Here is a 17,424-nt window from a genome sequence, read left to right as displayed (position 1 = left end):
GTGCTCAACATGAAGAAAGCTTCCCTCCGTCCCTGCTGTTAAGTCTGATCAGTGATAACCTGCTGTCGACATGATTGGTGTCCTTTAATGACAGGATGACGGGCTCCTTACCTTGGATCCGTGACGGGGGTGGGGGGGAGGGGGAGGAGGCATGACAGACAGGCGGCTTCTAGTTTGTTGATGTTACACCGATAGATGCTGATGAAGAGGAAGATGATGGAGTGATGCCAAAGCAGAGGGATGGAGACAGACAGGTGACAGTGGGTTGGGGTGAGTTGGTTGTCAGCAACAAAACAAACAGGGTAGATGCTGTTTCTGTCACTGGTTTAAAAAAACAACAACAAATTCATCATGAAAATCTCCAAACTCCAGCGACTCTAATCAGTTCTGGTTCCCATCTAAAAAGAATAAAGATAGGAGGAGTAAAATAGTACATGGCCAGCCAGAGAATTTAGAAATGCATTACTTTTACTCACTGCGAGTTAGACGAAACGCTCAGCGAGTCCTAAAATATAATTACCACATTAAAACTTCCTAATTAACACGTACGTTGTGGAAAATTGAAATGTAGAAGCCCAGTTTTAATGAGGCAGCTTTAGAGAGATTTAAAAGGGAAGTTTTTGAACTTCGGAGAGTCGAGGAAAAGCTTTTATCATCTGAGACTAACCACATACTGACTCTGAGTTTTATTTCTTCAAACAATTATATATATTTTTTTATTCAGCAAACATGCACCAAAATGCAAAGCCTAAACCTATTTCTTAAATACTATGCAGATTACTATTAACAGCAATTTATGATTTGTGATGATTACAATTTTTACCTGAAGTATCCTCTGTCATGAAATTATGTTTCCAAAGATTTGGTGGTTTAGCAAAGCTAACATATGTTTGCTTTTAAGAATAGCAAACACTAAGAATAGTTAGTGGAATAAAGATCAGGAAAAAGAAAGCAAAAAGAAAATAATTAAAAAAATTGTAATCCTAATATATTCAATCTGGTAAAGTAACTTAAAAGTGAAACCTTCAAAGGGGGGCAGGGCTTAGTGCCTCTGTGAACGACACGTTTAGTTATTAAATGGTAAGCAGCTATAGGTGCTTAAGATCTGAGGTCGACCTGCTGCTGTGACTCGTTTGAGCCGAAAGAGTTGGTCATACAGCCGAGTTGGCAAGCTGGTGTGAAGTGGGGAGGCAGCTCAAGATGTTCAACAGAGCAGATGACCCGTTTCTTTATTCTAAGCTCATTTAAATAAACCCATACGGCCACCAAAAGGGGTCACCTTACGTTGTTCACTCGTGAAGGGCAGAGGGAGTGTTACCAGAGGTTTCTTTGCTGAACTAATCTGTAAAGCAAACAAAGTGGCTTTGGAAATCTCTGTAAACTCGCCTCTGCATTCATTTTAGAACCACTTTTAATGGTTTATTAAAACTGTTCCTTTTTTAAGAGTAGACTGAAAATATAAAATACAATTTCAGCGCGTTGCAAAAAACAACGATTGAGTGCAAAAGCTTCGGTTTACGTTTGGATTTTCTCATCTGACATCTACAGTTGGTAACAAGTATACATACAAATATAAATATACAACCTGAATAATGTGGCAAAATGTCCCTTTTGCAGCTCCACCAGATCACAAGGGTTTCATAACTATCAACACGTTTCTGGCACAATCCAGGCTGCATATTCGACCGCTCCTCTTGTAAGTTTGTTCTAAGTTATAGGTAAAGTTCCTGAATTTTCAGCAGAGCAGAGGTCAAAGTTATTTCATAAATGTTATTAAACTACCTTTTCCTGACCTGATTTTGTGGTGGGTTGAGATCATTGTTCTCCATGAACACTCAGTGTCAACGTTTCTACTGCCTTGTTGTTAGTATGAGGTAAAGTTGAAGAACTTTAGAGGTAGTTCTTCATATTCATTAATCTATACGCTTTGTAAAATACACCTATCCCACTGTCAGTGAAGACCCAGACCATGATGCCACCACCGTGCTTAGCAGCTGGGACAGCGTTTTAAGCCATTAAAGCCTCAGATTGACTTCTCCAAACATTATTCTTGTCAGCGTGGTGAAAGATGCTGTTTGTCTTGTCTGACCCTTTTCCAGAAGATATTTAACCTGTGCAGGTGTATAGAGTAAGAATTTTGTCCCACCTAAAGGAGCAGGGGGTCCTTTCTATATCTGCACCCCCTCTCAGACCATGTAGATGTTAAAACCAGTTCACCGGGGAAGTTCTACGTCGTTCTTGAATGGCCTGACCGATTACCTTTGATGTAAGGACGACCGTCTGTGACAGGAGGTTGATACTCAATATTCGGATAATAATTGGATAATTGGATATTTGAACAGGATAGCCTTAAAGCCTGAATTGAAGCTGGCTAACCTGAAGCCTCTGGAAAGGACTCGACATGATGGACAGCTTTGTCCATGAATGGAAACCAAGAACAGTGGGCAGATATTCAGCCAGAAAAAGGCCAGAAACTCGATGACAACTTCAAAAAGGGTATGGCCAAACTACAATGTGCTAAGGAACATTTCACTAAACAGTAATGGTGGTATATAAATACACAAGAGCCTTTAAGAAACATTTTAACCCATTATTAGAAGATTCCACAATAAACTAAAACTTGTGCACCCAATGCCTATTTTTTAGAAATCCCAACTTGTTGAATTATCATTACTAATGCATTAAATGCACAAAGAAAGCATCATGCTGACTGTGAATGTTTATATTTCTACAGACCAGAACAGGCCTGGTAGTGAGATAGTTGGAGCAGAACTAGACTTGTGCGGTTAAAGCGTCGCACAAAACCAGCATTTTAACACAGCATCCCAGCATTTTTAGAAACAAAAGTGTGTGTTTGTTTTAATGAAAGGTTTATAGAAGCTGAGAAAAGTTTACAGAGGAGGGTGGGGCCTTGGGTTAATGTGGTGGGATGACAGACATCAGTGCCAGCGACAAACATCGCGTTAAATACAGCGGCGGGACAGATGCTCGGTCACATCTACAGAGAAATGAGCAAGTGAGAAACTACACGTCTGCTCAGTACACACGCTCAGTACGCACGCACACATCACACACACACACACACACACACACACACACACACACACACACACACACACACACACACACATGCTGTCACTGCAGCAGATCAACCCGCGCTTTCTGATCTCTCTTTCTTTACATTTACGACTTCTGTCCTTTGCGGTTTGAGAGACAGAAAACAGGGCGAGAAAGGAAGAGGCGTTTCGGGGCGAGACCTCGAGCGGCGCGCAGAACAGAGAGGCTGTGATCAGAGCTTCAAGAACGCCGTGATCAAAGGCGGCGGGAGCGTGACCGCTTGACTGCGCTGATCTCAGTTCGGATCAAAGCCGATCGGTTCGCAGGCCTCTGTCCTTTTGGTGGGGCAACGTTGACACTCGGCCCATTGGGGGTGTTTGGTAATGGGGAACAGGAGGTCGGACACACGTGGGGGTTTCGATGGAGGAACGGGGCGGCCTCGCCGAGGCAGGTGATGTCGCCCCCCCCCCCCCCGTCTCATTTACGCTCTGAAGACGCGAGCGAAGGAAGAGGAGATCAAACCTGCACATGCTCATTAGGCGCGCGGACGCTCAGACTCTTGAGCTCAAAGGACAAGCGGCGCGTTTCTTTCAGGAAGGAAGTGTCAAGTGAGCATCACAGCTTTTAGCAGCTTGCAGGCTGAAGCTGCCAGAAACTATTCTGCATGATTAAGGTTCATCTGTCCGTCCATCCAGCCAGTCGTTCATCCTTTTAACAGGTTGAACGACTGCAAAAAAAAAAAAAAACGTTTTGTAAAGTGCAAAAACTTGCAATAAAGTTTCCAGACACAATGTCTGTGAGCTGAGGAAGTGCCTAAGTCAAGAAATAGTCAGCTAGACTGAAAAGAAAACAACTAAATACAACCCTTAAGCCTTTTATGTCATCTTAATTTATCAGGTCTCAAGTTGGTGTGTCGGGTTTTTTACTCTGTTTAGGTTAATGTGTTAAACAAACCGCAGCTTGGGATGATTATGTGGTTTTAGTAGACGCCGAATTCAATTAAACGCGACGCCACAAAGATGCAGTTTACCCTCAGAGTGGTGAGACAGGATGAGGAGGTTCACGCAGGAGGCCCCTGCTCCAGAGCCGAAGATGGTGATCCGCTCCGGGTCCCCGCCGAAGTGACCGATGTTCTCGTTGAGCCAACGCAGAGCCTGAATCTGGTCCAGCAGCCCGTAGTTCCCCTTAGCCGACTGGTCGCCGGTACTCAGGAAGCCTGTTTGTTGAGAAAAGGAAAGGCGGAGAAGATTAGTTTTATAACATGTTCCCTTCATGTAAACTTTTCATTCTTTAAATCAGATTAAAATTGAGGGAATGCTACAGGATCGTCTCTATAGTTTCCCTTAAAAAAAAACAGAGCTCAACAGATAGCGTCTTAACGGTTCCGTGCTAAATGAGAACAGAGGGGTTTCATTCGAAGTCACAGACAAAGTGAAACTGAAAAACTGATGCGGCAGGCTAATCCAATTTGCTGAAATGTCTTTGCATCATCAAAGTTTGTTTGGCCCCATTTACTCGCATGCATGCCTGAGAATGTCGGAGCTCCTGATGTGAAGACGGCTGGTGGTCTGGAGCTTCTCCTCCAGGATCCTGGCCAGGGCGTCACTGAGCTCCTGGACAGTCTCAAGTGTAGCCTGGTGGCATCAGGTGGACCTAAACATCAGGCTCCAGAAATGTTCTATTGGATTTAGGTCAGGAGAACATGGAGGCCAGTCCTTCATCCTCCAGGAACCGCCTTAATACTGCTCCCACACAAGGCAGGGCTTTACAATGCAGCAGGACGAACCCAGGACCCCCTGCACCAGTGAGGGATTTCATCCTGATGCCTAACGGCAGTCAGAGTGTCATAGTTTACCCTGTACATGTCTGTGAGTTCCTCAATGGAATCACCTACCCAGACCAACACCGACCCACTACCAAACTGATCAGGCTGAACAAAGCTGCAGGCAGCATAACGCTCACCGCAGCTTCTACAGACCCTTTAATGTCTGTCACATGAGATCAGGGTGAACACGCCCTCATCTGTGAAAAGAACAGGGCGGCAGTGCCGAACCTGCCGGTTCTGGTGTTCTCTGGCTCATGGCAGCCGAGCTCCACGTCTGGGCAGTGAGCTCAGGGTCAACTATAGGCCCCGTGGCCCTCAGGTCGTCCCCATGAAGTCACACTGTGGTCTGCTGGAGGTGACTTTGTAGAGGACTGGCAGGACTCATCCTGGAAACCTTCTGACAATGATATGTGTTGATGAGCCTTCCTGGTGGAGGTGGACTGCCTGAGCCGCCTCTGTAGGGTCCAGTATCGCCTCGTGCTACCTGTAGTGACCCTGACCCTGGGCAAAAGCAAAACTCCTGAAAAGCAGTCAAAACAAAACAAGGAGGGAGAAATGTCTGTCACCTCCACCTGCAAAACTTGTTGTTGCAAAACTCCTTCATTCAATTCCTGCTTTTGGGGCAAATTTTTGTCCCTTAGAGACCCTGTTGTTAATTTTATTACCACCAAGCCAGCCGACACTGATTAACAACCTCCTCTAGTACTGAACTGACCGGATTAATGTCAGAAGTTTAACTGACCTGATATACTCAGATTAAAAGGTGTTCCTTTAAATTCATTGAGCAGCGTATAAATAATAACTAATGCTATTACAACATTAATGTGTGCAACACATTAACAACAACAATTACCAACAACATTAACAACTAAAAACAGTTTCCATTTTACATTCCTTATTTGCATGTCAAGCGTATATTCAGACACACACAAGACGCAGGTGACAGAGGCCGAGATGCTAAAGTTTACACACAGTGCAGATATCATCTCTATCTTCAAAAATATCACATTTCGCATCATTTTCTCATGTTATTCTTGTCCAGGCAATACAAACAATCATCATATTCTACATGCATCTGCCTGTTTACCAATGCTCATGTCTAATTTATGCATGCTGACTCCGAACACGAAGCTTTCCATGCAACACGGACGCACGCTGTTCACTTAATTGCACCCGAAAGCCTGCTTGTTCTGTACATCGGATCCCTGTAACAGTACGCTGCCCTCCGTTATCTGATATCTGCCTCCGATGAATACTGCTCACCATCTATGATTGTTCAACCAAAGACATAACTCGTTTCCACTTAGGTAGCAATTAACTGCCAGTCTCTGAATGGGACCTCTAATTAGAGCCTATTAAAGACCTGCGCACTGGATAGGCTGTTCATTAAGCCTAAACACTGGATGTTAAACACTTATCAACAGATAGTGTAAGGGTAGGATATAAAAAACAAATACAGGCCACATAAAGAGGGCTTCTAATTAGAGATAAGTCCTTAAAAGGCATTAGGGGGAAAAAAACGCTCATGAAATTATTCAACACGATCCCCTTAGCATTACTAGCACAGCAAAACTGGTTCAGATACTTGGGAAACGTGACTAATTTAACGGGGTTAAGACACTGGAAACAGGTCATGAGTAAAGCACGACAAACTATCTGCTGAGTCTGCATGCTTCTGTATGTCAGTGAAATCAAAGTAAGGCTCTGCTGCCCAAAAACCATAAACTACTCAGAATATACATAAAGGATTTATCTATAAACCAGCTTTTTTTAGGCAGAACTAAACATTTCACTTCACAGTAAAAGTCCCATTCACTCAGACTGTCAGGCTGTTTAAAACTGCCACAAAGATACTTAAATTATAATCTTTAAAGTATTAAAGTTACAGTATTTCAGTGGCTTAATATTAGCTTGTCAAATACACCAAAAAAGAGCAGCAGTTCTTTGATATCTGCTGGAGTGAAAAGGGCGCCACTGTGTGGCAAGACAAAGAATGACAAGTATCATTAAAAGCACTACAGAAATATAGTATTAGTATTATTCTTAGAATTATTAAAATAATAATAATAGTAACATTTTACTGTTGGTTGATAAATCAAGTAGCAAACACAACATATTGAAATAAATATCTATATTTTACTTAGCATTTTAAGTATCAATGTAATTTTATTGACACACAAGCTGACTGTGAAACACTTATAACCTGAAAGTGTAGTTTACTGCAAAAAGGGAACTAAAATAAGTAAAGTTTTGCTGAAATTAGTGTATTTGTCCTGGATTTGAGCAGCAGGTTTAAATGATCTGCCAGTGGAATAAGATTTTCACACTTAAAATAGGAACAACTCATCTCCATCATCTTATTTCAAGTGCAGGATGTCTAAATATCTGATTTTAGGGGCAGAAAATCTTATTTGCCTGCTCAAACCAAGGACAAATACATTCATTTTAAGAAAACTTTTATTTCCCTATTTGCATTGCGTTAGCCTAAATTTTTTTTTTTTAAAACTGAGAAGAAACATTGTAGGAGTCGTGTTTCGATTCGCTCGTGTCCTTGGAGCTGAGGCTTTCTATTCACCACAGCCAGATGAAATTAGCCCAGTGATAGAGGACAGATGGACCTTTTCTCCTGTTTTGTGTGTATTCATGTTGACTGTAACTGAATTTGACAAAAAAAAATAAGAAAAATAACAATCGCTTGTCTGTGATTTGTTCACTTTGGCAGGAGAAAAATACAACAACACACAATGAAACCCTGCTACAATAACCAATTGTTTCCCTTACCAACTAAAGCCAAAACTACACAGGCTTTTGCTCTCATTTATTTGCCATCTTTCATTTAAAAAAAGACAAAAAAACAAATGCCAGCAACGCATTTATCAATTAGCCACTCGCTGAAGCGCGACCCTTTGGTGTTGCTCTTTAAGTTCCAGAAACATAAAAACCAGCAGCACATTTGGATAAATTAATTAAAAGAGGGGGAGCGCAAACACGAGGCAAATAGGCCAACTTAATGCCCGACTGTAAACACCGCAATAAATTAAACATAACAGTTATGCTAAGTAAGTCCTTAATTAGGCTAATTAATCTAAAAAGTAGCAATACTTGTGCGTCAGCATGGTGTTTTAAACATAACATTGTGCCAGCGCCACTAAAGGGTCCAGGTATTAGCGGGCGGTAAATGCAAAAAATCTGCTTCTTACCCTTATTGAGCAGCTTAATGATGCAGTGACTGTTTTGTTCTCTGGATATTAATAGGTTTATAAAAAAAAAAAAAAAAAAGAAGTGGTGTTGTGCTGGTGGAGCAGCATCAAACGGGGCCAGCAGTCAGCAAACATGATCACGTTGTTGCTCCTCCACCTTCACGCTGCGTCCATCTGACAGTAAGTCAGTGTGTGATAGCCCCCCCCCCCCCCTCCTAACCCCATAATCTGATAAAAGGCTCAGAAAATGTAGAGGAAGGGTTCAAGCGCAGCGATGCAACATGAAAACTCTGTTTTGCTTGTGTCGTATTTAGCATTGGTGAGGAAAGATGGGTTTGGATGGGCGAGGCAGAGGAGGAGGAGGAGGAGGGGGGGATAAAAGGAGAAGGCGAGGAAGGACAGTGGGTGTTCTGTGACTCCCGGATAGAGGCGCAGTGTTTCATCTGCCTCCAAGACACCAGGGGCTGGCTCCCGACACGTACACACACACAGGGACGCTGATCAAAGGCTGACACTACAGAAAAGACCGCATCCTCTTCCCTCCATCTCCCTCACTCTCTCCGTACCCTGATCAGACACCGTGTGCACATGTGAGCGCACGGCCTGCCAATGCACGACGTATACAAGGCCACGCACATGTGAAACAGTCAAACGTCGTTGGAAAATTGCAAATGGAGCCCCCATTTTTTTTTTTTTTTTTTGGAATAACGTGCAAATAAATCCTGCAGTGATGCTTTTTGTTACGCGTTTATGCTTTTAGGCCCCACATGCGCCGAGGTTAAAGAGCGTCTGTGCTGGCAGATTTTTCCCTTGGTGTCTGTGTGTCCGCGCAAAGATTTAGACGTCCGACTGAAGGATCGAGCTCCTGACGTTCCCCGTCCTGTGTGAGTAGATCTTTAGGAGGCTGAGATGAGCGCCAGATGTCTGCAGGTGAGCACGTGTGCTTGCTCTCCTGCCGGCAACGTGATTATTCTCAGTCAGAAGAGTCAGAGGAGTCCAGGAAAAAGGATAGATTTTCTAAGCTGCATTCTCACAGTTCTACAGCTAATGTCCGATGTTTCCAGAAGGCCAAACTGAATAATGTGAGAAAGGAGTAACAGGATTTTGAAGTAGCAGAAATAAAGAGGAAACTAAAAAAAATATCCTCCTTTTCTTCATCAGGCTTAAACACTTTGGCTTAAATGCAGCATTCATCCTTGGGTGATTTGCTCCTTCTTTTTCCTGCACTTGTATCTCTGCTAAAAAATGTAATTTCCATTGCCAGGCTGCAGCAACCAAAATATATTTGGAATTATTCAAATTTGATGCCCTCCTACTGGGAAGGACCCCACTGAGTGTGGGTGGATGTGTTTGCTAGTCCTTTCCTGGTTTGATCTAGAAAAAGTGACTCCTGCTTATATGTCTGTGTACTTATTTCTTAACGTGATAATACAGACATTCTGGGGGAACTACAGGACCAAAGGGATCCAAAGCCTCTGGTCCAGAGCACAATGTACCAAAATAACTCCACACGTCTCACGCCCCTCACAGGTATTTGACGTAGTTACATAAACTATGGCAGGTAAAAAAAAAAAAAAAAAGCATTTAAAAAGTCTTTCACCATTCAGCCGCAAATGCCATCATTTTAAAACATGATCCCACTTTTATTGATGTTTTTTTTTTCTGGGTGGAGCCTAAAAAGGTTTTAACTACATTTGACATCGTTGTTTATCGGAAATTGTCAACAATTTTATTATTCTTGATCAGATTTGTATGTGGCTGCACGGTGGGCTAGTTGGTAGCAATGTTAGCTTGGAGCAAGACTTTCCTGGCTATTCTCCCTGTGCATGTGTGGGTTCTCTCTGGGTACTCATCAATCAATCAATCAATCAACCAATCAACCAACCAACCAACCAACCAACCAACCAACCAACCAACCAATCAATCAATCAATCAACCAGTCAGTCAGTCAGTCAGTCAGTCAATCTTTATTGTCAACTACAATATTGTAATCGAAATTACAGTACCAGTACAACCGTCCATCACATACATTTGGGGGGAACAGTTGACTGAGGCCTTGCGTTGCCAAATGGCTCCTTCCATCAGTCCAAAAACATGACGGTTTGGCTAACGGTCTCCTAATTGGCTCCTAAATTGCCTCTACAGTGTGTGTATGTGTGTTATCTTGTGTTGCCTTGTGATGGACTGATCTGATCCATGGTGCATCGTATCTCATGCCCAATGACTACAGGAGAAGGTAACCAGCCCCACATGGACGTCCAGGTATAGATGATGGATGGTTGGACAAAACGTGCATGTATTTGCACTAAATTGGTGTTTTTTTTTCATGTCACACTAACATCTGAACACTAAAAACCCAACTATTCAATTGACTAAAAGCAACGTCGGTTTTGTATAAACTCATCACATTTTCACCTTGATGCCACGTTTACAGCGACACAAGCCGTTGGCAGCTGACAGCCTTCGGCGCCTTTATTTTTAACTTCAGAAAATGTCTGTAACATCTCACGGACGATGACGTCAATCCCCGGTGACGTTGTCTTAAATATAAACCGTTAATTTCAGTGTCGGGTTTTGCTGTTCCACGTCTTCTCTTCTTCTCTGGCGCTCCTTTATTCGCTCTCGCATCCCCCAGGTCTCCTGCGCGTCGGTGCCTCTGTTCCCGGGTTCAGACGGGGGCTGAAAAGCTGCCGCTCTCCAGGGTCCTGACGTTGGGGAAACAGAAAGCAGGCCAGCTCCCAGCAGAGAGAGAGAGACCATATGCACAGGCAGCGTTTGCTCCGAACCTGGAGATCGGCCCCTTGCGTGTTTACGTGTGCATTAGGAAGAGTAATTGCTCGCTGTTTTGCAGTGGGTCAGTCGAAGCGTGTCACGAGGTCGCTGGAGAACACCCACTGACACACATACTGGGCGGGAAGACAGCGCACCAGAAAAAATGAGATCAGGCGGCGACGAATAGAGCCGCAAAGGGACAAACGAAGAGACAGGAAGCGAGATTATAGATTGTCAGGTGTATGTTTTTTGTGTTTCCCCGGGGAACAAGAAAAAGGACCGCTATCTATTCCACTCCTCTTCTTTTAACCAGAGTCATTACGGCGTGGCAGTGAGTGTCTATCGATCAGGTTCGGTTGCCCTGCAAACACTTTCACAGCCCAGAGGAGGAGCGGTTCACAGTCCCGATCGCACGCTTGACTCACGAGCTTTAGCCACGCGCCTGTCTGCTCAGAATAGAAAAGAGATCGCTTTAAAAAAAAAAAAAATCTTCTCTCTTTGGACTCGAAACGTTTCATCCTCAGCCAAGACTGTTTCCATCCACTCTTGTTTGTCTGTCACTTGGCTCCTTGGGTGTTACTGGCCCTGTGGGCTTCCATGAGTCAGGAGGTAATGATGGGTGAAATAGGGGTGCCACGGGCCACGGCGGACATGATGTATGGGGGCAAAGTCTCGGCTCCTCTTATAGGGTCTCGTACGAGGCCAAATTTATTGTTCCCATCACCACCAGGTTGAGCTGAACCCCCTTTGGGGGATATTTTGATAGCGTCAGAATCATCATGTTCCTGTTTGCATTTCATGTTTTCAGGGTGAAATACAGTGCAGCAGGGATGTGTTTGAATCCCGCTGACTGCGCTGCAGTTCTTACGAGTGTTTTCAGTATTTCTGTGTGTATGAAAAAAAAAAAAAATCTTCAGACTTTCTTAGGACATTTATAATAACTTGGAGCAACTAAATTCCCAGAGATCTTTAATGAATCAACTGACTGTCCTGTGGTTGGGCCCTGAGTGGTTTAAGGATTTAAGATCTAAGAAGGATTTCATCGTTTTGTTGCAACTCGCTCCTCTGGAGACCTGGATCTGGGGTAAGACACCACTGCGAGTGTTGGAGCCTCAAATATCTACCAGGATATCTACCAGGATCTATCAGCTAAGCAAAGTGATCTGGGATAGTTTGCCTTAGTCTAAAAGGAAACAAACAAGTCACATGTTTCTGTGAATGAATAGAACAGGAAGGTCTAACATCTATTATCTGAAGGAGCCCTCGCCCAGGACCACACGGACTACGTTACGGTCTTGATCCAGTTCCGGTTTGCTGCAAACCCCGAATCTCACCACTCCTACAGAAACAGCTGCCAGCTGCGGTTCCAGCTGTGGAAAAGGAGCTCATGAGAACAGCAGTTCATGTGGCCCTTTCTGTTCCTATCACTCATAAATAATGTTTTTTTTTTTTGGGGTAAACTCCATTATCAGTGCTCCTAAATATCCTATTTCATCCTCCAAAAGCCACCTGTTTCCTCGTTTTTCTTTGTTGCCGTTTTGTTTACACTAGTCAAGTTAGCGTAAGTTGGTGAGGTGATTTTATTGTGAAATACGCAGAAACTTAATCCTGTCTGGCGCCCAACGTTTCCTGTTTGGCTTGTAAGCTTGATCCGGGGACCGCCGCAGCGTCCGGTCAAACTTCCTTCCTTCAGACTATTTTTGCAGCCCCACACGGCCTCGGTAACCGGACTTGCACCTGCATGTGGCTGATGTGAGTGAACACACTGATTGTTAATGATTTGGGTTCCTTGCGGCGCCAGAACCGTATCTGCACCATATTCAGTTTGAGTTTGGGGTGAGGCCCAATTTTTTAAAGAGTATGGATGGAAAACTGCTTTATGGAGCCACATGAGGAGAGGCCTTATGTTGGGAAATTAAACCTGTCTAAATTCATGCATTTTTTGTCGGTGATGTAATTATTTCACTTGTTGATAAGCCAGAAGTTACACAGCGCTTTGGTCTGCTCTTTTTCTTACATGAAAAACTATTAGCTTCACCCACCAAAATCACTGAATTCAGGCACTCTGATCACTTTCATGACCAGAAGTGCGTAAAACTCAGCAGCTATAAAGCCAGCCAGACTTTACAGACATTTGTCAAATGAACTCTGTGAATTTCCCTCCTTTTCAGTGGTGCAAAACCTGCTGATACACACAGAACAGTGAACCAGGGCAGTTGTCCACTTCATTTTAACATTTCATTTCCAGTTAACACATCCAGAATGTGTTTGTTGAGTTAAAAACAAACACCTCTGCAACGTTTACTCGAATCAAAACCAATTCAACCCAAAAAAGCGGCTCTGTTAACTGGAAATTAAGTGTTAACACGAAGTGGACAGCTGCCCTGGTTCATTTTATTTTTTGAGCGCAGGGCTGCAGAGCAATTGAGACGTTTTCTCTGGAGAGAGGAATCACGCCTCTCTGTCTTACAATCCCGCGGCAGAGCCAGGGTTTGGCAGCTGCCTGACTGCATCAGGTCTGCTCCGAGTGGAAGGAACTCTTAATGCTTCAGCAAACCCAGACATTTTGGGCAATTCCATGCCCCCGACTTTATGGGAACAGTTTGAGGATATACCCTTCCCCTTCCAACATGGCTGCATACCAGTGCACAAAGCGAGGTAAAAAAAAATAAAAAGAGAGGGATGATGGTTTGGAAGTCCTTGACTGGCCTGCAGAGTCCCAACCTCTGGCTGACAGAACGCCTCTGGGATGAATCCCAGGGTAGACTGCGAGCCAACATCAGAGTCTGACCTGACAAACGCACCTCTGGGGGAAACGGCTAAAGAACTCCGACAAACACACTTCTGAACCTTGTAGAAAGCCTTCCTAGAAGTTTTCAAGCTGTTCCAGCTGCAGGTGATGGGCCGACATCCTATTAAAGTCTTTGAAGTAAGATATCTTTGTATAGAGACAAGCAAACACTTTTGGGCAAAATAGCGTGGTTCCCTGACTTGCAACTAGCGTCTTATGAGTGAAAATGATGATTGGCTACATATATGGGACTATTTTCCTTTAGCTAATAGCTGAGATGAGTGCTGGCCTAGTGGTTAGTGCCCTGGGAAGGCTGCAAGTTTACCGGTTTGAATCCCACAGACTCTGGGTCTATGAACAAGACTCTTAGCCCCATAACGTGGCACACAGTGGCAGACCACTGCTTCCTGAGGGGTGGGTTAAATTCGTTGGAATGTACTGGTAATATGACAAACAATAAAATATGCAGTACATTGATATATTTGGATTATTTGGGTAACCCTGCATTGTTTTACTGCTTTCCATTTGGCCCAGAAGTCAAAAGCTAGCTGTGAAAATGGCATCATACCCAATTTACCCAATGTTCACACTCTACCAGAGGTCACACAGCTGATCGATTTAAGCAGAACCGAGCCAACAGAACTGCAAGCAAACGTTTTAATCATGTGGCTGTCACGACCCATTTGGTACAGAAGCAGTGTTGGATATTGGCGTTGGGATTGGCCAGAAACTTCAGACCTTTTAGGCTTCATTTTGAACTTCAGAGAGCATTAGAGTCGACTTTTTAAATCTTGAAACATGGAATTTCCAACCTTCAAGTAGAAAAAGTGGAAAAATGTTTTTTTTTTTTAAAATGATCTTAGCCGTGTAAAACTCTACAGGGTGTCAGAAGATACGGCGAAGAAAAATTCAAATAACATGAAGTCAATGAGCACGGCCCCCGCTCTAAAGTTAATGTTTCACTTTCGGCCTTTTGGGGGAATAATTAAAACATGACCGAAATCAAAGAGGCTGAGATATGAATTTAGATCTATAAAATATGAGCTAAGCTTTAAAACCAACTTATACCACTCTGAACATAATTCAATTTAAGAACACGTTTAATCATCTGCCAACAAAAAAAAAAAAAAAACTTCCACGGCATATCGACTGATTGCTTTACTGGATGGAAATACAGCTTTTAAAGAACCCAATAACAACCATCTGAGGGACACTTTCTACAGCTGTTTGTACACCTCTAAACCTAGAGGTCCCAACTTTTAAAACTTGAACAGATTACAAATACGATGCAATCAAGGTTGGGAGGGAGGGAAGGGGTGGAGGAAGAAGACATGGATGAGAGAAAAACACAGAAGGACGGAAACAAGAACTAATGAATCCCCAAACTGCAGCTTCTGCCAGCAGCAGCAACAGCTGCTCAGCTCCTAAGATTTAAAAAGGCAAAAAAACAAACAAGCAGCTAAAATAAATGAGTAAACACTCGTTGTGAGTCTGCTGGGGTTTGTAAATGCGTGTTTGCACGCGCGCCTTCAAGCGCCTTATTGTTCTCGTGTGCATACAAACCTCGTATTATCTTCTTTACGTGCAAAAAAAACCAAACAAAAACGGCTGCATGTTTTTTGATGCTACGTGTCGTTTAAACATATGCATGCTTCGGTGGCTTTGGCATGAAGTCTGGCATTTCACGGCTGCAAGTTGACCGAATGTTTGTGAGTCTCTGGAGCTAAAAGTAACCTCGTTTTTTTTTTTTTTTTTCCTCCACTACGAGCTGGCATCGTTCTCACATCAAACAGAGCCCACGCTGGGGTGGCCTAGATACGGCGGCTCCGTCAACATGCAACATGCAGCCCTCACTTTGCACGGTAACGTTTGCAGCCGGCGCGGCTCACTTTGGGTTGGCTCGGCTTTGTTGTTTTCATCCCCAGCCGGGCACAGTTGGGGCTCCACTGGCATTACTTTCTCTGGACCGTTTGCTATTGTTCGTAGCATTTCCAGACTATTTTCGTACAAGTGCAAAAACAAAATAGTGATTAAGGAGTACAGCTTAGAGTTTTTTTTTTTTGCCTTCTCTCTTTCTGTTTCTCTGTATTGTAAGTCTGGCTGCTTTTGGTTTAAAAAAACAAAACAAAAAAATAACTTACAATGAACGTCTATGTTGGATGATGTCAAAGTAAGAAATATCCAGATGGTATTGTGCCAGAGGAAGAAGAACGCAGCATTAAGGATTAATTTTGATTAAGACTTCTCTGGTTTTGAGTTAAGTTGAGCTCCTTTACCTACACTTTTTTACATTTATGGACCTTTTTCTGACTGAAATTATAAGTAGTTCTTCTCATGAAAGACAAGAGCTGCCAAAATATAGACAGGTCTTGCAAAGGGACACAGAGTGGCAGGATGTGGGATTGGAACCGAGGAACTTGCGCCCTGCCCAAACCACTAGACCACTCTGATGTGGACATTCGCAATAAAAACAATGGCGGAGCAGTGCCTCTACGCTGATCTCCCCCTTGATGATGAGTTCAGCCATGATCTGCAGCTACTGACTTTAGGTTAGAGTCAGAATGCGTAACGAATCAGAAACTTTCATTCGTTGCTCTTTCTTCACCACCACCGACCAGAGAAGCGGCCGCATACTATTGGAGATGACGCCTAAATCTGTCTTCCGCTCCATTCAACCATCACTTGTGCACTTAAACTTCTCCACTTCTCCACAGCGTGCTGTGTTGTTAAATAAAAAACGCTAAAAGTATCCAGCACGGCCTCCGAAACCTAACTGTTGACTCGGTCAAGCTGCTACCAGCTAACGCTCTATGAATAACACGGCCTCCACTTCAGTCTGAGCTTTAGCAAAAGGCTGAATGGACTGAATGAACTTTTAAAAACACAAACAAACCCACAGGTACAGTCTGTTGTTGTTTTTGTTTTGTTTTAAAGCGTCCTCATCTGTTGCTGAACTGGCCTCAGCTCTTCTCCGTAAATGTTCCACCAAACAGACGGCTCCAAATCGGCTGCTTTTCAAAGACTGTTTTAAATCATCCTCCAGCTGCTAACCTTCGTTTCAACTCACCGAGGCCGGCCTCGCCTCGCCGGGGGGGCTGTCAGTACTGTAAGCCCCCCCCCCCCTCAGCTCAAACCTGACTGTCATCCAGACTCCCGCCGTCGCACACGTGCGTTCACGCGGCAGCCCCGTCAATCGCCACGCCGAGGTGACTGATGTTTCCCCTCCTCCGTGGAGGTGTAATTGAAATATGCAAATAAGGCGATAAAAGGCGTTTCACTCAAACGTTGACTGTGGAGGTCCCGGCGAACACCTTCGGCGCTGGAGGGTTATTGTCAGATAAGGACGCTTCACATTTGGAGTTTCGTCTGACAGAGGAGACAAAGGGAACGGGCGAGCTTTATCTCCAGCGCGTGAAGAAACTAATCTGACTCCCGCCTCGTGGTGGAGGAGGAGGACGGCTCCTCAGATCAGCCTCGGCAACGTCTTCATCACCCACGCCGCTTCTGCGCAAATTATGTTGACCTTCCCCTCACGTGCAGCTTGGAGAAGCCTTTTTAGATCAACAGTGTTCTTGGTAAATGGTAAACTTCCGGTTCCCGCGTGTGCTTCTGGACGCGTGCGTTTGTCTTTGGCTTCAGACGAACACGCAGACGAGCAGAGAAACCACAAACTGACTGAGAACAAAGTTTTCTGTCAGCACCTCCTAAATATGTACATTGATACTATTAAAAGCTGTTTTTTTCCCCCTCATCTGGTTTGTTTTTAGAAGCAATAAGCC

The 17,424-nt window shown here is 43.8% G+C and overlaps 1 protein-coding gene across 3 annotated transcripts in view; it reads right to left on the bottom strand.

The window, feature by feature from the left end:
* Window positions 1–17,424, bottom strand: part of nlgn2a (neuroligin 2a) — a 331,395-nt gene that overhangs the window by 11,755 nt on the left and 302,216 nt on the right. For all 3 annotated transcript variants that reach the window (XM_036146704.1, XM_036146707.1, XM_036146705.1), the window contains one exon: window positions 4,088–4,273. In XM_036146704.1, coding sequence (XP_036002597.1) covers window positions 4,088–4,273 — 186 coding nt within the window. The remainder of the gene's footprint in view (window positions 1–4,087; window positions 4,274–17,424) is intronic.

The sequence above is a fragment of the Fundulus heteroclitus genome, chromosome 14 (genome assembly GCF_011125445.2).
Source record: "Fundulus heteroclitus isolate FHET01 chromosome 14, MU-UCD_Fhet_4.1, whole genome shotgun sequence".
Lineage (NCBI taxonomy): Eukaryota > Metazoa > Chordata > Actinopteri > Cyprinodontiformes > Fundulidae > Fundulus > Fundulus heteroclitus.
Note: the sequence above shows the minus strand (reverse complement) of the source record. Positions and strands in the feature narration are given on the sequence as shown.